Source organism: Eriocheir sinensis, chromosome 67 (genome assembly GCF_024679095.1).
Source record: "Eriocheir sinensis breed Jianghai 21 chromosome 67, ASM2467909v1, whole genome shotgun sequence".
In the NCBI taxonomy this organism is placed as follows: domain Eukaryota; kingdom Metazoa; phylum Arthropoda; class Malacostraca; order Decapoda; family Varunidae; genus Eriocheir; species Eriocheir sinensis.
Window position 1 is genome coordinate 121235 of NC_066575.1, and position 23645 is coordinate 144879.

Consider the following 23645-nt stretch of genomic DNA (forward strand, 5'->3'; position numbering starts at 1 on the left):
ATTAATTTCTCTCCCTCCTTCACCCTCAACCACTTTTCTCCCTTTCCATTTCTCTCCCGGCCTTCGATCGAACCTTCCTTAATTTCTACCATTGTATATTTTTAGTTTCATGGTGCTTCCTACACATGTATTAATAGTTGTATAATCACACTCTGTCCTGCCTGGGGGTTGGGATGGCATGTTCCTCCCTTCTCCCTTGTTGTTTACCTGCAACAAAAAACTATCAATCAATCAATCCTTCCTTCCCTTTCCCATCATTCCCTTCCCCACTCCTAGCTCCTCTCACATTACTGTATGACGTGTATAAGGCATGTGTCTCTGATTTCTTCTTTCATTTGTAGAGTCGTAACATGTTTTTCTATTACATAACTTCCTGAATGTACTCCATGGGCCGATTGGCGATGCTGCTGTCTGGGGGCGGAGGAGTAGCAACGGTGTCTTGGGGGTTCAGTCGCCTGCTACCGTCTGTGAGGGAGGGCCACGGCTGTTTGTCTGTCTGTGGTCGCCGGTCCCTCGTGTGTCTCGTGTGGAGCTAATTCCTGCATATCCTCCACCGCAGCTCCACATTTACCATAACGTACGTGAGGTGGAACGTCTGAGGGTGTGCTGGGAGGTGGGGCGTCGGCACTAGCCCTGCGTGACACATATGCTTTCCTCGTAATTTTGGCGGATGACTGTGTGTGTGTGCGTGCGTGTGTGTGTGTGTGTGTGTGTAAGTGATGCAACCACCGGCGGGGCTGTGCTGGGCAGACGAGTCCAGTTCAGTCCTCCCAGCATCCCGGACCAGACTAGTCCAGTTCAGTCATTCCAGCCTCCCAGACTTTTGTCCAGTCCTCCCAGACCTCTTTCTACCATAAAACTCAACAACCAAAGCCACCCGCCTCAAAGGGTACACACACACACACACACACTTTGTAATTTTTTCCTACAATATTTTATCTCCCTACTTGGTAGCTGGTACATAGCAGCCTTGTTCGGTACATACAAGCCAAAGCAGTGGTACATAGGAGCCGGTACATAGCAGCCCTACACTGGTATATATAAGCTAAAGCAGTGGTACATAGCAGCCAGCATTCCACACACACACACACACACACACATAGCCTCCTTTTATTCTCTTTTGTAGACCGATATTCTATCATTTCTTAGGGCATTACTTCTTGATCTTCCTTCCTTCCTTTGTAGCATTTAGTAGTTATTCTTCTCCCCATTTCCAGGTTTCAATCAGCTTTTTAGAAATGAGCAGTGCCTTAGCCCACCACTGCTGTTCTTGGTCCATGCAGCCCTAGCCATAAGGTCTGTTTGGGCCATTGCTGAGTTGATAGTTCTGCATCTAAGAATGTACTCACAGATACCCACAGATGACATTTTGGAAGAGACGTAAGCATGTGACTCCAGCTCAGATGCCTGGTTGTTTTTATGTTGGTTGCATGTGTAGTGCTGCGACTAGGCCTGATAAGGGAGCCTCCCATAACCCACTTGGCGAGTGTGTGCTCTATACTCACATTTCAGTTCCTGGCCTTAATTTGAATTTCCACCCATCCTGGCAAATCATTCCAGTTGTTGACGACCCTGTTTGAAAAATCATACTTCCTGGTGTTTATTTTTTATCTTGTCTTGAATATCTTCTTTGTGTTTCCACAAGTTATATTATCCTCCCTCATCCTGAAAATCTCTCTTGTGCATTCTTGATTGTATTTCTGTGTGATAATCTTGTTTGCTTCAATCAGGTTGCCCCTGGATCTCCATTAAGCCAGGAGACAAATTAATAAGGGAAGAATTTAATTTTGAAGCTTTTTATAGTTACAGTTTGTTTTCTTCTGTAGCACCTGCTTTCTTATTTTTGCTTCCATTCTTTTGTTAATTTTGATGGGATGTGAGTTGATTACTGTCGTAAAAACCATGTCAACTTTGTGACACGGTATCCCCTCATGTGACAACTTCAATGTGGGAGGTAGAGTAAGGGAGTTGGTATGAGCTGGCAGGAGATGAAAGGGGAGTGGGGGATGAAATGACAGGGGAAGGAGGGTACAGGTATTTACAGTCAAGATGACCAGGATGATGTATATATGAATTTTGCCTTCTCGTTACTGTCATTTCCAGGTAACTTACTTTCCCTTTCTTGTCCCTCAGATCCGGCACACGTGGGATGGGCCCCAGCGACTGGCGCCCTTTTATCTACGGAGGCGTGTCTGCCTGTATTGCTGAGTTTGGTGAGTGTCCAATGAGCTGCAGCCCCTCAGCCATTCCCTCGTGTACCAGCCTGGCATATTCACCATTCTGGCTCCACCTTTCTTATACATTCTTCTTAGGGGTCACAATTTACATACACGTAGCCACCCAGTTTGACTAAGAGATCAGAAGTGTATATATGTTTATCGTGGACATACTCAGCATTCTAGCTCCAACACATTCCATATTACCTTCCTCTTTACGTGTTCTCCAGTGCTTACTTTCTTTCCCTCTCTCCCCATTCCTCTCCCCTCCCTCTTCCTTTTTTCTCTAGCACGTTACCCTTCCCTCTCTCTTCCCTGCCACATCTTTAAGTTTCTCTCCCTCTCGCCCCCTTTCTTTAACTCTCCTCTCCTTCTTTTCTCTCTTACCTTTCCCCTCCCTCTCCCTTCCCCCTCTCTCTTCCCCACTCCTCTTAATTTCTCTCTTCCTCTTTCACTGTCAACCCTTTTCCTCCCTTACCTTTTCTCTCCCGATACCGTCCTTAACTTATCTCCTCCTTCCCCTTCTTATCATTCCCACACTTGCTCCTCCTATCTTCTCAACCATTACTGTATGACACGTGCAGTGCATGTATCTCTGATTTCTTCTTCCATTAGCATAGTCTTAATGTATTTTTCTGTACATTTTAAAATATGCTTTAGAGATCCCAAGACTCCCCACTTCTAGGGTTTGCCTGTCAGAGCCACATGTTTGGTAAGGGCTGAACCGAGTTGGAAAATATTTATTATTATTGTTGTTATTATTATTATTATTATTATTATTATTATTATTATTATTATTATAAGTAAGGATTTCCCGATACCATGATGTTGATCAATACCAATGTCGATTCTCACTTTTCAGCCGATATCGATAGTGTTACTCTGATACAAAAAAATGGCTGATATTTTGCCGATACCAATAGCTACAGATAATTTTTTTATTACCTATCTAAAATTATAAAAGTATAGAATTTCCTAAATTGTAAAATCAGACACAAATGACTATAATTGGATGGTCACTTCTATTTTCTTTCTTCTTCTTCTTTTCCATCTTTATTTTTCTTCTTTTTTCATCATCTTTTTTCTTCCTCTTTTTCTTCTTTTTGTCATCTTCTGTTTCTTACTATTATTTTTCTTTGCTTCTTCTTCCTCTTCCTCTAAAGCCCTAGCAATGCAAGTTGCTATATAGTGACTGCTGTTGTTGTTGTTGTTGTTGCTGTTGTGTTAATGTGCCTTCAGAGTAGAGGCTAGATCAAGCAGTTGAAAAAACAACAACAACATTTATAGCTCTTGGCCCTAAGAAGTAGTGAGTAGGGATGGCGCAGAGTTCAGACATTATTTATTTTTTTCTTCCTGTTACCAATCACCTCATTTGAATTATCAGTGTCCTACATTTCAATAAGATAAAGAGAGTATTACACCAAGCACAAGGCTGTATATCTAGCACACTGACTTCACTTGGGTCTTAACTATTTCTCTCTCTCTCTCTCTCTCTCTCTCTCTCTCTCTCTCTCTCTCTCTCTCTCTCTCTCTCTCTCTCTCTCTCTCTCTCTCTCTCTCTCTCTCTCTCTCTCGTAGTAGTAGTAGTAGTAGTAGCAGCAAGAGCAGCCATAAATTTCACTGGTGTTGTTGGCAATAAAACCATAAACGCACCGTAAAAGAAAATGCCACAGTTGATGCTTTCAGTTAAACGAGCGCTTATGTGTGTCATCATACTGGCGAACAGGGTCACGATGCTTGCGCCAGATAGGTTAGTCCCCCGCCGCGCGCCCACCACCCAGTGTAGGGGGCGGGGTGGGGTGGGCGTAGTGGGTAGTGGTGGGCGTGTCTGGCAGGTAAGGGCGGTGCGGCACGGCTATAATGGTGTTCTATAGGTGGGTTGCCCTACTTGGCCGGGCTGTGTTCCACCCCCGAAGACGACGCATCGAGATGGTCTTCTGAGTCAGTCTGGTCTTAGTGGGGTATATTTTTCGGTCCCATTATGTACGCTTTCCTGTGTGTTTACGTTGAATGGGGATGTAGTGAAAGGGAAGATGGAGAGAAAGAGAAGATGGAGAGAAAGGGTAGATGGAGAGAAAGGGATGATGGAGGGAAAGGGAAGTAGCTGACAAAGTAACGGTTACAAGTCCACCGGTGAAAAGTTCAGTTGTGTGGTTAGCGTCCCTGACCACGAATCTGCGGCCCTGGGCAATCGGCGTGCAGCCATCCCGAACTGTCCATCCTTCCTTCTTTCGGGCTGGTCGATGAATGGGTACCTGGGAAAACCTGGGGAAGGTAAACTGTGGTAACCCGGATGTTGTATTGGCCCTGTGTCGGGTTGTGTTCTCTCCCACCGCTGGCTCAAGGGTCAAGGTCCCGGAGATGAGCACCGCCGCCACGCGCAGCTAAAGCACGTACTCGCAACTTTACCTTTATGGACTTAAGGACTTAGAACCAAGCCTGAAGAAAAAATAGCTTCGTAAAATCACAAGACGGGGTTGAAAAAAATGTAAAGAATGTCAGGTTATTTTTTAGGCTTCCGGAAGTAGTAGAATGCAGAGGCCGCCGAGCCATTGATTCCATGTTTTTAGGTCATGAAGCTTTGTGATGTTATGAGGAAGTTTGTTTTTCTTGGCGGCGGCGAGGCGGTGTGTCGCGTGATCTGTGTTTGCTGGCACAGTTGCTTTTTACGCAGTAAGGAAAGGAGGCCCGCGTTGCACATGCTACGACCTACTCAAGGGTGGGAGGGCAGTAGCCTACGTTAGGCCTACGAGAGAGAGAGAGAGAGAGAGAGAGAGAGAGAGAGAGAGAGAGAGAGAGAGAGAGAGAGAGAGAATGCGGAAATGTTCACGAGCGAAGAATGTTTAAAAGTTAGAAAAAAGACTGCAGTCAAATGTGGATGTGGAGACAGGACACGGCAGCCAGGTAAACACACACACACATGCACACCACACGTAGTGCACGCACCAGGAAAGAATATCCATGACTAAAGATAAGTAGGAAAAAAGGAGACTGGAGACAAGATGACACGGACTATCTAATCGAGAGAGAGAGAATCTACCTCCTCAAACACCATTACTTCCCACCTGTCATGTTCATCCATAAATCTCTTTAATCCCCTTTTGATAGCGGTTCGTATTTGCCCAGATCACGTGCCTGTCTGTTCCTTGATCCCATTATCCTGATAGTGAACCTGAGTCGGTGTTTCCGGCCCTCACAATACTATTTCCAAAGGCCGAAAAGGAGATCAATCGGGTCCTAATGAGTCTTCCTTTAGGTTCATGGTATAAAAGAGGGGTCAAACTACCACCAGGGTCATAAAACTACCCTTGGAAATGCCCCTTCTTCTGTACCGTCAGCCTGTAAAAATACTCATTAGAACCCGATTGATCTCCTTTTCGACCTTTGGAAATAGTTGATGTGTCAGATGGAAGCGTCTGGGAATATCGACCTGCTCTGAGTCTGATCATCATCATGCAACGTTACCAGATTATCGTACTCAGAGCATCGTATTTACCGGTTTCTGACCCATAACAATTGCTAAGAAACACCAATAATTAACCATATTAAAGATAACTATATATGAAGCCAGTTATTGGGGTGGAGGAGACAGTTTTTGGGTCGGAAATCGGCAATCATAAGAGGCTGAGTACGACGATCTGGCAACGTTTGTCTGATGTTTGTTTACTCCATCCTGCTCCGGCAAAGGTTCTTATCTCCATTCCACCTGGTCACTGTTACTCCTGTTGTCCACCTGATAGCAGTTATGAATCTCGAGTACGTACATTGATTATCCGTTTCTTTGACTAACACAAGTACTTCATCAATGCTGCCTTAGCTGATAGACTTTACCCATTTGATTTGGAACCTACGTCTTTCTTAGGAATAAATATATATCAATTGTGGAACGGAAGGGAAGGGATAGAGTAGGGCGAGAGTGAGAATGAAGGGAAAGAGAAGAAAGGTTAGACAATGGAAAAGGAAGGAAGGGATAGAGGAGGGTGAGAATGAAGGGAAAGAGAAGAGGTTAGACAGTGGAGAAAGGGATAGAGAAGGGCGAGGGTGAGAATGAAAGGAAAGAGAAAAAAGAAGTTAGACAGTGGAAAAGGAAGGAAAGAAGGGATAGCGATGAGGATGAAGGGAAAAAGAAGAGGTCAGGTTGTGGAAAAGGAAGATAAAGGGCATGAGAAGGTTGGAAGGTGCTGTGAAGAGTAAGGGTATGTTCATTTAAGTTGCTATTTTGGTTGACATTGGGTGACCTTGGGATGAATACACCGCACTGGGACCTTGAACTTGGTGTGGGAGGGGAGGGAGGGAGGGATGGAGGCAGTTTCAGGGTCAGGCACGCTTTTTTCGGGGGAGGGTGACTCACTCTCTCTCTCTCTCTCTCTCTCTCTCTCTCTCTCTCTCTCAGGTAAAGAAGTTAGGTAAGAACACGATAATGCGGCGTCAAAAGTCCGCATTGCACCATTTGAGCAGAGAGAGAGAGACGAGGGGGGTCCACCTTCTTTCTTGTCAGGCACCGCTTTGGAGAGAGAGAGAGAGAGAGAGAGAGAGAGAGAGAGAGAGAGATTAAAGTTGCCAGACAGACAGACACAGAGAGGGTGGCGAGTGGGTGGGTCTGGGTCTTTAACAATGGTTTTAGTGGTGGTGGTAGTACTAGTAGTAGTAGTGGTAGTGTTAGTAGTGTGTGTGTGTGTGTGTGTGTTACATATTCTTGGGTATTATCCGATCACCTGACTGCAGTGTGTGTGTGTGTGTGTGTGTGTGTGTGTGTGTGTGTGTTAGTCAAGGTGCAGGAACCATGGGCATGCCTGTGTGTGTGTGTGTGTGTGTGTGTGTGTTAGTCAAGGTGCAGGAACCATGGGCATGCCTGTGTGTGTGTGTGTGTGTGTGTGTTAGTCAAGGTGCAGGAACCATCGGCATGCCTGTGTGTGTGTGTGTGTTAGTCAAGGTGCAGGAACGATCGGCACGCCAGCTTGACACACCGGACGAGGCTTGAATTGATACTATAGGCCGGATCAGAGAGAGAGAGAGAGAGAGAGAGAGAGAGAGAGAGAGAGAAAGCAGTAATCAAGAGAAAAAAGAAAAGAAATGGAAAGAAGGAAATAGAAAAAAAAGCAAGAAAGAAAGAATGATAAAAAGGAAAGAAAAATAAAACTAACTTGAAATGAAAGAGAAGTAAAGAAAGGGAGAGAGAGAGAGAGAGAGAGAGAGAGAGAGAGAGAGTATAGGTGGCAGTCCTCAAACTAGTACTCTTCTTTTTAGCATTCTTTACCCTTATTATTATGCTTTCGTATAGAATGATAATAAGCTTCGTAACATTGTGGCCTTCCTTCTGTTTCCTTCTTTCTCCTACTTCCTTCTCATTCTGGTCTTCCTCCTTCATTCTTTCTTTCCTTTCTTCCTTCCTTCCTTCCTTCCTTCCTTCTTCCTTGCTACGCCCCAGACTCCTTCCCGCGGGCAGTACTCACACCCCCTGTAGCTAAATTAGAGATATTTTTTGGCACCTTCGTCTTTATGAGAACTGCGTGTCGCGTCCCCGGCAATTTCTTGTATCTTTTTTTGGCCCTTGGTCTGCCTCCTCTACCAATTTTAGTTCAGGACTCATATTCACAAACGCTTTTTCTTGGCACGATAATTCTAAGGCCACATAAATACTGGGTCGGTTTCTCAAGAGTGTTTTACCCGTTCACGGCGTCGAAATCTTGCAAAACTACCTCCTGAGATACGAAAATAGCCATGGATATCACTACAACTTATACGAGAGCCTTTTTAAATAGACATACCAAGGCGTCGAAGCGTTTGAGAATATCGGTCCAGATTCTCACCCTAGTCTGTCATTCTTTATTTGGGGATTTCTATTTTTATTATTATTTTTTTTGACATATCAGGTTGAGAGGGAGGGGTGTGGACGCTATCGGTCATATTATTAAACATTTCGGCCCCACACCACGCACACATTCGACAAGGCTTTCATAGGAGTTTTGAGCATTTCCAGGGGTAGTTTTATGTCCCTGATGGTAGTTTGACCCATCCTCCGTACCATGAACCTAAAAACACGTATTCGACAAGGCTTTCATAGGAGTTTTGAGCATTTCCAGGAGTAGTTTTATGTCCCTGGTGGTAGTTTGACCCTTCCTCTTTACCATGAACCCAAAAAACACGTATTATGTCCCTGGTGATAGTTTGACCCTTCCTCCGTACCATGAACCTAATAAAACACCTATTAGAAACCGGCTGATCTCCTTTTCGGCCTTTGGTAATAGTTGATGTGAGGGATGGAACCGTCTGACAGTGCCGACCTGCAGCCTGCCTGTTCACCTGCTCCCAAACACACGATACGCTGAGAAAATGAAAGCGAAAGCAACGAGCGAAGTTGAAAGAGGACGAGATAAGATAGAAGATAATAGAAGTGGAGGGAGCACGTGGACAATGTGTTGGTGCCTTTGTTTTATACCTGTTGTTTTCCCCTTAGTTAACCTTAGCCAAATGAAGGTTGATGGCTTTGCCCCCTGCGCCGCCCCAGAGCCCCGATTCTTACGCGTCTCGTCGCCTTAGTTCGCCTGTTTGAAAAGACTCGTACAAGTTGCTGGGATTTTCATGGGCTGTTTTGTGATCCCAGTGATAGTTTAACACGACTTCTGCACCTTGAACGGGAAAATCACCCATGAAAACCCCGATTAATTTTCTCTTTGGCCCTGGGAAATATAGTGGCCTGTTTGAAAAGACATCGTAGAAGTTGCTGGGATTTGCATGGACTTTTGTGATCCTAGTGATAGTTTAACACGACTTCTGCACCTTGAACGGGAAAAACACCCATGGAAAACCGATTAATTTTCTCTGTGGCCTTGGGAAATAGTAGCCTGTTTGAAAAGCGTCATGTAGAAGTTGCTGCTGGAATGTTCATGTACTGTTTTGTGATCCCAGTGATAGTTTAAAGCGACTTCTGCACCTTGAACAAAATAAACACCCATGAAAACCCGATCAATCTTCTCTGTGGCCTTGGGAAATAGTAGCCTGTTTGAAAAGCCTCGTACAAGTTGCTGCTGGGATTTTCATGGACTGTTTTGTGATCCCAGTGATACGCGTAGCTTAACACGACTTCTACACCTTGAACGGGATAAACACCCATGAAAACCGGTTAATCTTTTCCTTGGCCTTGGGAAATCGTCATTAAGGAAGCCTGTGTACTATAAGTATACGGTCCCAGAACTGGCCCAGACTAGCTAGAGGCGTGGCTGTTCCTGCAGGGCTTCATTGGGAAATCGTCAACGTCTGAACTAGTTTTAATATTCTGTCAACGGCGTTTGTTTGTGTGGAGCGTTTTATAATGTGCTGGAGGTATTTTTCCTCTCTGAACTCTGGAGAAACCTTCCCGCCTACGTTTCCTCCGTCCCTGCGACTCAATGTCTTGCAAGAAGGGAGTGTCCAGGCACCTTCGGGCTGTTGATAATCTGTGTTACCTTCTAATCTTTGCAGGGGTAACATTCGTTCGGCTTTTTTACGGCCCCTTTCTGCCTCCTTTACCGTGAAAAAAAATATTCGCTAAATATGGATATAATAGTTGTGCCACGTCAGTTGTTTGTAAAGACTGAGTTGTATTCAAGAGTCTTATCACTGCCAGCAGGTATTGAGCAAACCGTTTACTGCTTCACTGCGCCACTATGTTGGGTCATGAGGATTATGCCACCACACTCTTTATTACTAAAACGTGTTTGTATTTGAAAATGCTTTAATGATGTCCGAAGAAGCCTGCCAAGGTTTCTTAAGGGCATGAGTAGTCAGGAGTTAACATGAGCCAGTCTGGTTTCCGCTGGTAAGGTGATGCACTATAATCTGCCTTGTCTCAGTTGTCTGTACGAGAATAGTGACTGTCCGAGCCCTGAGGGAAGACTTATAATAAGCCCGCCGCCAGTCCCTTCCGCGTGTGTCGTCACGTGTCAGGCACTGACGTGGCTTTACCTACAGCCTTGTGTATTGAGGCAGCTTGAGCTCGGAGACTAGGAACAAACAGGGTACAGAAGCGTCACATCTTCACGTTATGTAATATCTGCACTAGAAAATAGGTAAGCGTTACTTTTTCACGTTATGTAATACCTGTAGTAGAAAATACTTATATATTCCGGTAAATTCATCAGCTGATTGAATGTCTTGAGTTTCCCTCTCTCCTGGGGCAGATGAGGGAGGGGTGGAAGGGGCCAAGATTGTTCCGGGACAAATGAGCATCACTTTTTCACGTTATGTAATGTCTGCAGTTGAAAATCAATATGTATTCTGGTAAAGTCATCAGTTGATTGAATGTCTCGGGGCAGATGCGAGGGGTGGAAGGGCACAAGACTGTTCCGCCGCCGAGAGGGAGGAACCATCATCTTGAAGTGCTTTAACTCGTTTAACGGGAAAAGCGATACCGAGGGAGCGTAGCGGAAAGGTCACCTAAATAATTGAAACGTGTACACGCCAGGGAGTGCGCGTGGCTGCATGAACAGGGCGGGCGTGCCAGACCCAAGGGGACCCGTGTACCCAGATAAACCTTGGGCCCCTCTATGGTCCCCCTCAAAAGAAAAAACGCAGTAGCTTTGACAAGTAAATAATACTGCACGGGCATCGGGTCCCTCCCCACCTCAAATATTTTTCCCCTTTGAAACCTCTCACACGCCCACCCCGAGATGGTCCGCCGTTATGTGGGCGGCTGTGAACAAAGGGGCGGCTGGGCGTGGGTGTGCTGGGGACACGAGGTGTGGGTGTGAAGAATCTGGCGCTATTGATCGTGCTCGTGGCGTCTTGGTTCGCTCAACGCCTGCGGCTTTAGCGCATCAGCCACGCAACATCTTCGTATATGTTTATGTATGTTAATATAGGGTGTACGCACCATTCCGATTATACGGTATTCATATGAATGCAAAAAAGGAAAATTAAGCTGAGCTGGCAAATTAACATTTAATCATTGAATGTGATATCCTGTGTATCCTTGACCAAACAGTTACCAGTCATTCTTCTGACTTTAGTTCATATTGCGACAAACGAAATGTTCCTTCAAGGGTACAGACTGTTATGGTGCTCCTGGCGTGACGGACACACCTGTGATTAGTGCTGCTTACCTGCACGGCTGCACGCAAGCATCGGCCGTGCACATGACCTTCGTCCCTCACCTACAGACCTACATAATTACATGTTTGATAGCGCGTCCCTGCTGCAGAGGTTAGCACGCTTAGCTAAGAAACCGTTTCTTGGGTTCGAACCCCGGCCTGGGCAGTTGGCGCGCGGCCCGCCCAGCTCTTGAGCCCTCCGTGGGTTGGTTGATAAATGAGTACCTGGGGAAGGTTAATTGAGGTAACCTGGATGTTGCACCTGCCCTGTGTCCCGGGGTGATGGGTTGTCACCCGCCACAGGCACAAGGGCCAGTGGGACGGAGATGAGCACCGAGGCCACGCCCAGCTAGCGAATGCTCCAAACTATGCCTTGTTTGTGGTGGGTCTCGCTCGTTGTCCTCTCCCTCCCCTTCTCCTCCCTTCTTAGAAGCTTGGCAATCTTGCTACCTGTGCTTGCTTCACTGCACGTGTGTGTGTGTGTGTGTGTGTGTGTGTGTTCATCACGCGGTGCACTTCTTACGAAAGGGAGAGAGAGAGAGAGAGAGAGCGAGAGAAAACAAATGCTTGGTGTGAATGTAATCTATCAAACATCATAGATTGGCTGTGTTATCATTATTGTTTGTTTGTCAAGATAAGCAAGAGAGAAATCGATGATGCGAAAAGTTGCTGGGTGGAAGATTATGCGATCACGTGTCAGGTGTGTGTGTGTGTGTGTGTGTGTGTGACGTATTCGTGGCCATCTGCCGATCACATGATTGCAATATAATAATAATAATAATAATAAAATATAAGAGAATGGATTATTAGGGGAAAAATCGCAGCCACAGTGCTGAAAATATACATAAAGTGTGTGTGTGTGTGTGTTACCTATTCGTGGGCATTATCCGATCACGTGACAGCTGTATGTGTGTGTGTGTGTGTGTGTGTGTGTGTGTGTTTACATCTCCGCCTATAGCGCCGGTAGGCTTTCTTCAGGGGCCTGGTGGTCAGCCCAAGCCCGTCATTGCGCAGGCTTTTTGTTTTTTTTTTTTTTTTTTTTTGGCGCCAGTTATGCTACCTACCTATTCGTGGGCATTATACGATCACGTGACAGCTGTGTGTGTGGGTGTGTATGTGTTAGCTATTCGTGTGCATCAGCTGATCACGTGCCAGCAGTGTGTGTGTGTGTGTGTGTGTGTGTTGGAAGTAGCCGGGGTACCATATTATTCTTCCCACTTTCCTCTCCCTCCCTTCGCTCGGAAAACAAAAAACAACAAAAAACAGAATAAATAAAGACCCTGATATTCCACATTCTTCCTTGTCCATGTTAATCTTCTACGTCGAAAAACTAACAAACATTAAAAAGGGTTTATAGGGACAGACAGACTGACGCGGCACTGCGGAGGGGCGGGACGGCTACTGAACGTTACGTAATAAGGTTGCGTAAGTTGTGTCGCGTTGTAGACGGTAGAGGGAAGGAGGAAGGCTGTTGTGTCTCCACTTGTGCCAGGCTCTCACGTCCCTCGGCTGCCAAATTCCCTAACCCCGACCTTGAGGCGAGGGTGGCCAGCGTACGGGAAGCGGCCACGCATTTAAATAAGTCATAGGGCCATATTTTTAAACCTTTCGTCGCCTTAGCTCATGTATTGACAAGGCTTTCCTAGGAGGTGTGGCCATTTCCAGGGGTAGTTTTATGACAATGGTGGTAGTTCGACTCTGCTTCTGTACTAAAAACCTAAGGAAACTACCCCTAGTTTGCATATGACAAGGCTTTCTTAGGAGTTGTGGCCTTTTCCAGGGGTAGTTTTATGACACTGGTGGTAGTTTGACTGCGTCTGTACCATGAACCTAAGGAAACACTCATTAGAACCCGATTAACCTCATTGTCTGCCTTTGGAAATAGTTAATGTGAGGGATGGAAGCGTGTGATAGTATCGATCTCAATGCAGTCAAGCTATCCGCAGTACAGTCATTGTATTCTCATTACAGTCGATATTCTCGCATCATAATCCTCTCGCCAAGACGTCACTTTATTCTGGACATGTTCTGTTGATTAATCATTGATATGAAGGTCATCACGTGTTATCCTGACCTCTCCCAGCACGCTCCAGCTTCCTTTTGTTCCCTGCTCATCCCACTCAGCATTCCCCTCTCACCTCCTCCGCCGTGGTTACTTCCGCAGACGGCCAGACGCATACACGTAGGTCTTTTAATTAAGCCCCCTCACACACACGCTCAGTGACACCCCACAGACTGGTTTGTGCAGTGCAGTTTCTGCGTGCGTGTTTGGGCAGATTGTAGAATTACGCGAGCCACACGCAGGCACTGTGAAAATTTACTCTTCCAGAATGAAAGAGGCACAGCTTGGTATTCTTGCACGCTACCGACTCTCACATATGTTATTTCTAAGGCCCCCCCCCCAAAAAAAAAAAAAAAAAAAAAAGAGGTTAAATGCGTTCTCGAGTGTTTTTTAGAGTTCGTGGTATAGAGGCCTTGTCAAACTCCTACCAGGGTCATAAAACTAACCATGGAAAGGCCCACAACTCCTAGGAAAGCCATGTCAGATGCGTGTGCTTGGGAGACGAAATGTTGTATACTATGGCTCACGGTCTCAGCACTGAACAAGCCTAGTTTTTGCGTGTATGTGGAGGCGTGACGCTTCACGCTAAGTCTTCGCCCCTCACTCTGACTGCACCAGACATATTGACCCAGTGAGAGCCTGACAGAACTCGGTAAATTAGCACAGTGCACGTGTGGTGCGTGTGGGTCTGTGTCTGCACAGGCCAAATTTACAGTGTCTTGCGTAGTGCCACGGAGCGAATGTGGCCTTGAGATTTTTTGTTAGTCAAGCATATCTCTCTCTCTCTCTCTCTCTCTCTCTCTCTCTCTCTCTCTCTCTCTCTCTCTCCTTTTTATAGGAAGGGGTATTGTCCTGAATTTTAAGTGATTAAGTCAAGGCATAATAATATATGCTATTGGATGATGGTAATAGTACTCGAGCATTGCAATTTCCATATACATAGTAACTTGTCTGTATACGTTGAGAGCTTCACTAACCGATCTGTTTATCCCTTTCAGGAACCTTTCCAATTGACACCACCAAAACCCGGCTACAGATCCAGGGCGGGCGTTGTGATGCAGGACAAGTGGTCACGCGCAAGTACAATGGCATGCTGCACGCGCTGCTCAAGATCTCTCACGAGGAGGGCATACGCGCACTATACTTCGGGTAAGGTCGCTGCTTATGAGTTTTCCTATGTGCTTGTTTCCTCATATACTTGCTGGATTGCACATCTGTTAGCAAAGACGTAATGCAATACAAGTTTTCTTCTCCAGCCTGTCATAATATGTCTGTTATTTTGGATTTGAAATGGCTCAAACATAGTAAGACTGAAAATTTGCCACTCTCCACCTTCCCCTCTGTATATGGCTGGCTTTCATTAGTTTTAATTCTTGTACTGGTCACTTCTACCTCTTCTAAATCTCAGCTATCTTGGGTTTGAAATGGCTCAAACATAGTAACACTGAAAATTCATCTCTCTTTACCTCCTACATTAATTTTCACTCCATTTCTGCCTCCTCCATATCTCTATTTTCTTGTATTGGAAGTGCCTCATACATATTAACGCTGAGGATTCTTGGAGGAGTAAGGGAGGCTGTTGATGTATGTTTGCCAGTGGTCTGAAGGAAGGTCCCTAATGTTCCTTGTTGGCCGCAGGATCAAGCCGGCCGTGCTGCGTCAGGCTACATACGGCACCATCAAGTTTGGGATCTACTACTCCTTGAAGCAGATGTTAGTGAAGAATCCGGGCGAGGAGAGACTCGGCATCAATGTCTTCTGTGCTGTTACTGCAGGTGGGGGGCTCTTATTTGAATTTCATTTATTTATTTTTTTTTTTTTTTTTTTACATATTTGTTTGAAATTCTCATAAAAACAATTAATGTAACACAATAAATTGATAAATATTGTGAAACTTCCTTTATTATATGCTGTTCATATTTTTTAGAGTTTCTATATATTCTTAACTAGTTGTAGTTTTCTCATATTTTCACTGAAGTAGAAAACATTGTATGCTAAGGGATATAAACTTTAATCCACTGAAGTTGACTATGATTTTGTTGTTAGTTAATTTGGCACCATAGAGTGATATAAATTTTTGTAGCTTGTTGTTCAGCCCATGTGTCTAGAGCCTAATGAAGGTGTGGTGTCTTGGCAGGGGTGGTGTCCAGTGCCATGGCCAACCCCACGGACGTGCTGAAGGTGCGTCTGCAGAGCGGCCGCACAGACTTCAAGGAGAAGAGCCTCCTGCAGGCCTTCCTTAGTATCTATAGGCAGGAGGGCATCCAGGGCCTGTGGAGGGTGAGTCAGTAGTGTGTTGTGCTGACCTAGGCCTCATGAGGTAACCATCAGGGGTTACTATTCATACATACATTCAACTTGCTGTCTGGAATATACTAACTTTGTAACCCTGGTGGTGACATGCCTTGTTTGACTGTAGTGTTTCCTGGCGCAGGGAGTGTTCCCGACAGCCCAGCGCGCCGGGGTCATCGTGGGGGTGGAGCTGCCCATCTATGACATGTGCAAACATTACTTCATCAAGATGAACATTCTGCCTGACAATGCCACAAACCACTTCTTGTAGGTGACCTGGAGTCTGTTTGTCTGTATGTTGTGTTTGTCTTCAGTGGGAGAAAGTTCAAGCTTAGCAATGGTTCATTTCAGGCACATTCCAGGGCCCAGCAGAATCCTCCTTAACAATTTGCTGCACCTTTTGTTATGAATACTTGGTCCATTATGATTGTTTTCTTTGGTAAGCCCAAATTCATGAGCTAGGCTAGCTAGGAAACTGTTAGAGTAAGAAGAAATATTTATTGCAGGTGCAGACACATCAAAATCTTTCACCAATGGCTGTACCTTATTTGATGGTTAATTGATCCACAAAGTAACTTAGGTTTTCTTTGACAAGCCTGAATTCATAGACTCTATTAGCTGGAAACCTGTTACAGCCAAGCTGTCATTCATTGCAGGCCTGGGCACAGCAAAGCTATCTTTTCCTGCACATTTATTTATGAATAGATGATTCATTAAGGAAGTGATTGTATTTCTTTTGACAAGTCTAAATTTATTGAAAACTTTAGCAACTTAATGTGCTCAAGAAAGTTTGTTCATAATACTTTTAAGTACAAATAAGGCTCAATTTTCAGTTGGTAATCAATGGAGTCCTTCCAGGTACTAGCCTGTGGCTACTCAGTTTTATTAACATTGGTATAAAAAAAAGTGGTTGTTACTTGCTGCATGTAAGGTCAGTGGCAAATCTTTGAAGGCAGAAGTTGCTGAGTATATTATACAGTTGAAATAGTCTGTACAAAACCTCAGTTCTAGTCCGGCTATGTGGGGCTCACTGCCAGTCTCATGGAGTTGTTAATGCTTACCCACACAGCATCCTACCTCTAATGAGATTTGTCACTGTGTGAAGTACAACTAACATGCATCTCTCATGAGTGACAGGTGGAGTGAATGCTTTCACTAAGCTTCATTAATGTGTCCATAGCAAGGTGTTTCAGTCAGTGTGAGGCAGGTAGTTAGTGTTGCCCAGTGTGTGTCATCTTTCCTCCTTTCCCGGTGGTGCGTCTCTGGCACCACCACATAGTTTCACGTGTGTCCATTCCAGATGTTTCGCAAACGCATGTTCGGGATGAATCTAGGGTCCTTCGGGCCCTGGCAACGGAACCCAAATCCCGGTCCCAGACCACTTACCCGGCACGGGTCCCACGTCCCTGAGGGACTGTGGGGCCCAGAGCTGAGGAACCGCCATGATTCTCGGGAGTGACTTGTCCCATGTAACGTTGCTAACCTGACCTGTACTGTACCATCTCCATCACCTTGTGCCTCACCAGCATCACCCTCACCACCTCATGTGTCCTGTAACCTGTAATGCCTGGCCTGCCATGTTAACTAACCCAACAGTCTCAACACACTCTTGATCACCAGGGACTTCAGACTGAACATTACCAGAGTTCCATGATGTATTGTAGACTGTTCACATACTCCTAAGATGAGGGGAAGGGTTTCATCTTATAGTATAGGATCAGTTTTAAAGCCAAATCAAATTCCTCAGGTGTAGGTCATGCCTGTAACCCTTTGCAGGCTCAAGATTTTGTGATAAAAAAAAGTTAATGTCTTCAAACCTAGAATTCTGTCTAGCACTTCATGAGAACAGTAATGTTGTTTGGTGCAGTCAGATAAATGTGGTGTGTACTGTAGCCAGTGTGTTAGACCACACTGCTGACATCATTCCATCTCATTACATTTTCATTTTCATAAGAATACCAGTTAAAAGTATGGAAACAAACTATTAAGGATACTGCTATTACTGCCACTGCCAACACCAACACCAACACTGCTACTACTACAATACTAACTCACAACTTGCCACAACTACTACCACTTCTACAGCAACAACTATTACTGTTACTACTGCTGCTTCTCTTGCAGCCACTACTACCACTTTACTACCATACCTACTTCTACTATTAATTGATATTGAAAATTCCTGAGATACATCTCACTGACTGATTATTCAACGATCAATCATTATTCCTTAGTGTGTGCATGAGGTCACTCAGTGTTTGGGGTTCACATCACATTGTTCATGTAGCCTACTTTGGTGTTGACAGTTGACAACATTGATGAGTCCCTCACAGGGAGTGTGTGGACAAAGGATAAAGTGATGTGTGTGCAAGTAGCCTAGTCTGGAGCACAGTCTTTTTTTGTTTCCCTTAGCATCAGTCAGACAGTGAGAAGCTGTTCATTGATCAAAGCTTACTACACTGAAGAAAAAAGTGGAAAACTTGTTTAAAGGAAACAGTGGGGTGGGGGAAGGAAAAGCTATTATTAAGCCTGTTATCATTAACATATGTTATTAAGGATTTGGCAGTGACAAGAGAAAATACTGAATTTTGTCTTTCTCTGTATGACAGGTCAAGCTTTATCTCAAGTCTTGGTGGAGCTGTGGCGTCCACGCCCCTGGACGTGGTGAGGGTGAGTTGACGAGCTCTTTTTATTGTGAAGTACTGAAGGATTGAGTGATTAGCAAAGGTGATGCCAGTGAAGTATTTATGCTGTACAGGGAGGGCAGGTGATCAATAACTGGCTCTCAGGAGCTGCCACACATAGGTGATGGCTGGTCTTCTTATATCCTGGTATATATATCATTTGTGTTGTCAGTAGGTGTGTAGCAGGTTTTTGTTCTGGATATGAAATGTTCAGTCTTCAGAGCAGACTTGTGCCAACACTTGCATATTAACTTAATAAACTCAAATGATTTTTGTTAGGATGTTAATTTTTCCTCTTATCTCCAATGATCTTTTTGTTCATAGTACACCAGTGTTTCACCTCACTATAGTAAGGTGTGTTATGGGTAACTCCTTTGTTTCCTCAGACGAGGGTGATGAACCAAAGAAAGCTGAAGTCTTCGGCTGCTCAGGTGAATGGAGCTGCTGTGTGCACGTCCAGAGTGTACGCAAGTGCTTTAGACTGCATGGTGCAGGTAGGTGCTACATGGGAAAAATCTGTCGGTGTTACTTATTGTTATAACTTTTCCTGTCGAGCACACTCCTCAGTCCATGCCACCCATGCCCATCCACTCCTGCTTATACCCTTGGGCAAACCATTATTACACACCTTTCTCTTTACAAATCCTGCCCATTCACTCTTCCTCCAAAGCCCTCACACAACCAATTTTCACACACTGAACACACTTGTAAAACACACTATTACACTAACAGCAGTGTTATTAATTTTAGTGGGTCATTATTTCTATAACCGAGTCATTGAATGGGTTTGAAAAGTAACCTGTTTTTCCCCTTTTCAGACCGTGAAGTTGGAGGGTCCACTAGCGTTGTACAAGGGCTTTATCCCCACCTGGCTGAGGCTGGGGCCGTGGAACATTATATTTTTCGTTACCTTTGAGCAGCTCAAGAAGCTGTACTGAACACTTTGTGGATGTGTTTGTACTTCCAGTGACCTCAGCTGGCTGGCCTCGGACAATCTTCAAAGACATTCTGGCATCTAGAAGGACTTGCATAAACCATTTTTGAGAGCATAGCATAGAAAAATTGTACCGTAAAATCATCATTTTTTAAATTGGATATCTATTCAAAGTATATGGGGAGGCATTTCTTCAACCATTTTTGTTAGCATGGCATAAATATCTGTACCCTGTCAGCTTTGTAATTTTTTTATTATTTTTATAAAAGCCAATTGATTTTTATTTTTTTTACTCAGAAATGGTTTTTGTACATATGAAACATTTTTTCTGATGTCATCATCAGAATGAAGTTTTAAAGGATCTCATTTTCTTGCTGTGCCAGATGCCACTCATGCTTTTGTACAGGTTCTTAGGTCACTTCTATAGTCCAGCACAATGGCTTTGTAAGCATAAACAACTCCACCAGTTTATTTGGTGTTTTTTAAAGCACCAAAACCTATACAAAACCTGCCCATGAAATATCTGGGTCATAAAGAAGCTCACACATGGGAATACTTTTCTAACAAGAAATTTATGTTGTGATACATTGTAGAAAACCGAACAAACTTGTCTCTTGGTTTGGGCCCTTGCAACGCCACTGTGTTGAGCGATGGAAGCAGACCATGTATTAGTGCTTCTTGAGAGGTGAAGATTATTCCAGCCGGGATTTGTTCACTAGCTTTGTACATGTGACAGCCAGTGTTTTATTTTTATTTTTTTCATCTTAGCCTGTACATAGATTTCAGATGTATTTCTATCACATCAAAGGCTAAACTGTTACCTAATGTTGCAGATGTAATATTCAGTCTGATGCCATAGTTTAGTAGTTTCAAAGCAAAAGCCATAATATTTTAGCCGACATACTGTTCAGTGATGCATCTAAGGATTTCCTTGATAGTTCTTATTGTTTTAAATTGTACTGTTGTGGACAAAAAAATGCAGCTTGCTTTAAACTCTTGATTCTGTAGCTGCTTGTCATGTGATAAGTTATTTTACTCTCCTCTACATCCCCCACTCCCCCCTCTCAGCCTCCCTTCTTTCTCCTGCCCCAAGTGTGGTCACAAGGGGCTGCCCAATCACATTGAGTTTAGAGCAAGATGGATTGACATCTTTGTCAGCAACTGTATATATCATATTGTGATGTATTTATGTATTTATTTTTTTTGAGATGAAGTGAGTGAAAAGATCAGTCATAAACAATATCTACACCAATTGATGATGCAATACAAGTGAAAATTCATATTTTTGTACATGTTTGGTGTTATTTTAGAATCCCTTTAAATTATTAGGAAAAAAGTATGTTTTAAAACTACTACACTTGGTGCTTTTTGTGTGTATATGTTGTATGTGCGTGTGAGTGTTTGCTTTAAGATACATTAGTGAAAATATGCAGATACTGATAAATTATTCTTTCAAATAAAATTAAAATGTCAAGAGTGTTGGTGAACCTTCAATTTAGTTTTAAGGATCAGAGTGGGTGGCCAGGGGATCTATTCTCAAGGGATGTGTCCCTGCCCACATCTAGCAGTGAGTACAATCCCTCACATTGGTTGGGATGGGGCCGGCAACCTCCCCCCAGACAACGTTACGCTTGTCAAAACCAGATTTTATTTAATTTAATTTTTTATTTAATTTATTTTTTTATTTATTTTTTTTAATTTTTTTTTACGTGTTAGCCTATTGCGTTGGTTGGCTTTCTTCAGGGGCCTGGTGGTCGGCCCCAGCCCGTCATGGTGCAGGCAATTTTTATAGTGGCACTATTTATCTTGGCTCATGCTGCCCCCCGAAACTCATTCTTGATTCACTTGGACAGTTTCTTCTAGAGTCCGGGTTGATGGGTGGTCTTCAAGACAGCATGTGGGTAGTCTTAGGCCACTCGGCAGTGACTGAAAAATCCCAGGTGGTAGCGGGCGGATGTGTACCCACGTCGTCCAGAACTCGGTGAATGTGGGGCCTGCATGCTAACCACTCAGCCACAGCCTACCCTAGGGGTTGAGGCTATGGTTGCAACCCCAATTAGGTTCTGTTTGGACAGCACAACTACATGGTGGGCTCTGTTGATGCCTTTAGTCCATGGTAAGCTGATTTTTGGCTATCATAAGAGGCATGGGTTGTCTCCCCTTGATCTCATGCTGTTGTTAACTTTACCTACTGAACCTCTCTCATCCCAACCTTCCAATTGCTCACTGTTTTACTTCTCTCATCTACAGCCTCTGCTTACAAGTCTTAGATGAAATATGGAGAACCAACAAGACTAGTTCCTGAGCCAAGATAAATAAGAAAGACAAATATCTATTATTTGCAGCTTTGAAAAACTAAGCAAAGATCTTGTTCAACCCTTTAAAATACTACGGAGGTACAAAAATATGAACATTGATCAGCTGTTTCATAGGATTATACATCTACATCTATTGAACCCAACCTTAAATTTTATAGTTCAAACCACAGACTTGGACCACTAAGAGGAATAACTTCTTTGCACTCCATGAAGGTTAATTAAAAGGACCTTACAATTCTCAATTGATGAAATTTTATTTATTAACACTATGTACATCATCACCCTGGAAACTCACCAAATGTACTGCAATAAGATTAATATTAACATACCTAACAAAACAAAAGGCTGCAGACACCATAGTTGTGGACGAGTAAATCATCCCTCCTTAGTGTAACGCAAGCCACAGTAAATGCAGGCATGGTTCCCTGCATCGTCCTGCAACAGAAAACACAGATTTTAATGAAGTGAAAACGGTTGGTTAAAGGCAGCCTCATAAAAGTAAGAGAGTAACAATACCTGCCTAGAAGGATAACATTATATAGGGGTTGGTTGGTTCAGTGGGCATGATGCTTGGCTGACAAACAAAAAGATGCGAGTTCTATCCCAGCTCACGGCAGCTTCTCAGTAGAGGTAGCACACTCTTGTAACTCTGGCAGAGCTATATGGTCTTAGCTACCTAACTCAATTATAACACAGTGCTCAGGTAGAGTCAACCCCCCATCCTTTTTTTTTTTTTCAAGGGAGACAGCCCCCCCCCCAAAAAAAAAAGCCTGCAAAAGAAGAAATAATGAGAGGTCAATTTTGGATGGAGAGGTGTCTTGATACTCCTCTGAAAGAGTTCAAGTCATAGGCAAGAGGAAATACAGACAGAGGAAGGGATGAGAGAATGAAGATGCTGGCTAACTAGAACATAAGGGATTTGGATAGAAAAGGGATGAAGACCTTCAGGACTCCTTACCAGGTTAATATAGACACGTGGGTGTCCAAGGGCACCAGGACCACCATCACAGGCCACCACACGCGTGTTCACTGCCTTGGGAGGAACCTCTTGAATAAGGTTTATGGCCCAGCGAGGATTGGTCTGTCTTGGGGTAACCAAGAACCTTGCATTGCGAGGGTCATCAGGTTCAAGTACCTGAAATTGAAAAATAAAAATTCATTGAGGTTCTGCACCTAATTCAGTGGGCCTGGATTTTTTGGTTGGGGTTGCTTAGTTCATGTGACTGAAGGAAGGGGAAGGCAATAAATATATATAGCTAAATTAATGAAGTACCCTGTTAATAAAGAATTGCCATGAAAATATTGATAGAAGATAGAAAAAAAAGTAGCTAAATGCAATAGAATTCAAGAGGTAGAAGACTGTAAGAGGAGAGAGCTGATGGAACGAGACAAAAAGCTTTTAACACAACTCTGTCAATTAGGGCTGAGAGAGAGAGAGAGAGAGAGAGAGAGAGAGAGAGAGAGAGAGAGAGAGAGAGAGAGAGAGAGATGCATACCCCATACAAGACCCTGATATAAAGTTAGCATCAGGAAAGGGGAAAGAACTATTGGCGATCTCTGTGTCATGAAAGAATAGGGAACGGATGTCTGGAAGGTAATGTTGAAGGAAATTGTAAAAAAAATAATAAACTCCCGTAATATATTTCAATGACTCGTGTCTCCTCTCACCTGTCCTGTGTGGGTGGGGCTGCTGTCCTGGGCCGGGGCTGAGGTGTGCAGGGCTGCTGTGAGGGGCTGGGGGGCTGCACACACACACCGGCTCAGCGAGGACCGGGGGGCAGAGAGAACCGTCCTGTACAGAGCAGCCATTTTCATCAGCTGGGCCACCGAGGGATACAACACCTCAAATTTATTGTTTACATTCATATATTTGCTATACTTTTTTTTTGCAATTATAATCAGTATGGTATAAATTATAGTTAGATATCAAAATGGTAAATAAATGCAGTAGATAAAGATAATAAGCCTTTGCTCGGATATACGGAGGTCGAAAAGGGGCAACAGGCTAGTTGTCACTTTCCTTTTTGACTTCACACGTGTGCCTGTGCTCCCTCCTGTCCGAGGATTTGGA

At 44.1% G+C, this 23645-nt stretch overlaps 2 protein-coding genes across 7 annotated transcripts; one reads left to right on the forward strand and one right to left on the reverse strand.

Moving 5' to 3' along the window:
* Positions 1–410: 410 nt before the first annotated feature.
* On the forward strand, positions 411–20730 carry LOC126987883 (mitochondrial uncoupling protein Bmcp-like). 6 transcript variants are annotated; one of them, XM_050845351.1, is made up of 10 exons: positions 433–577; positions 1218–1380; positions 2134–2213; positions 14345–14495; positions 14985–15121; positions 15484–15626; positions 15781–15905; positions 18248–18308; positions 18709–18816; positions 19141–20730. In XM_050845351.1, the coding sequence occupies exons 2-10, from the start codon at positions 1340–1342 to the stop codon at positions 19258–19260; spliced, it is 966 nt and encodes a 321-aa protein (XP_050701308.1). In that variant the 5' UTR covers positions 433–577; positions 1218–1339; the 3' UTR covers positions 19261–20730. The 6 variants fall into 6 exon arrangements, with proteins under 6 accessions (XP_050701310.1, XP_050701308.1, XP_050701311.1 ...); XM_050845354.1 differs by having other exon boundaries at positions 434–577; positions 1218–1296; XM_050845352.1 differs by lacking the exon at positions 433–577 and adding an exon at positions 757–889.
* A 1079-nt stretch (positions 20731–21809) lies between these two features.
* On the reverse strand, positions 21810–23414 carry LOC126987884 (NADH dehydrogenase [ubiquinone] iron-sulfur protein 6, mitochondrial-like). Its single transcript, XM_050845358.1, has 3 exons — positions 23243–23414; positions 22533–22709; positions 21810–22009 (listed from the first exon to the last, which is right to left on the reverse strand). The coding sequence occupies exons 1-3, from the start codon at positions 23387–23389 to the stop codon at positions 21950–21952; spliced, it is 384 nt and encodes a 127-aa protein (XP_050701315.1). The 5' UTR covers positions 23390–23414; the 3' UTR covers positions 21810–21949.
* Between the last annotated feature and the right edge of the window lie 231 nt (positions 23415–23645).

Coding starts and splice junctions, on each gene's coding strand:
- LOC126987883 (XM_050845351.1), top strand. CDS start 1,340: ATGTACTCACAGATACCCACAGATGACATTTTGGAAGAGAC. Junction 1,381..2,133: donor GATGACATTTTGGAAGAGAC/GTAAGCATGTGA, acceptor CTTGTCCCTCAG/ATCCGGCACACGTGGGATGG. Junction 15,122..15,483: donor CTTCTGTGCTGTTACTGCAG/GTGGGGGGCTCT, acceptor GTGTCTTGGCAG/GGGTGGTGTCCAGTGCCATG.
- LOC126987884 (XM_050845358.1), bottom strand. CDS start 23,389: ATGAAAATGGCTGCTCTGTACAGGACGGTTCTCTCTGCCCCCCGGTCC. Junction 22,710..23,242: donor GCCCCACCCACACAGGACAG/GTGAGAGGAGAC, acceptor TTTCAATTTCAG/GTACTTGAACCTGATGACCC. Junction 22,010..22,532: donor CACGTGTCTATATTAACCTG/GTAAGGAGTCCT, acceptor TTTCTGTTGCAG/GACGATGCAGGGAACCATGC.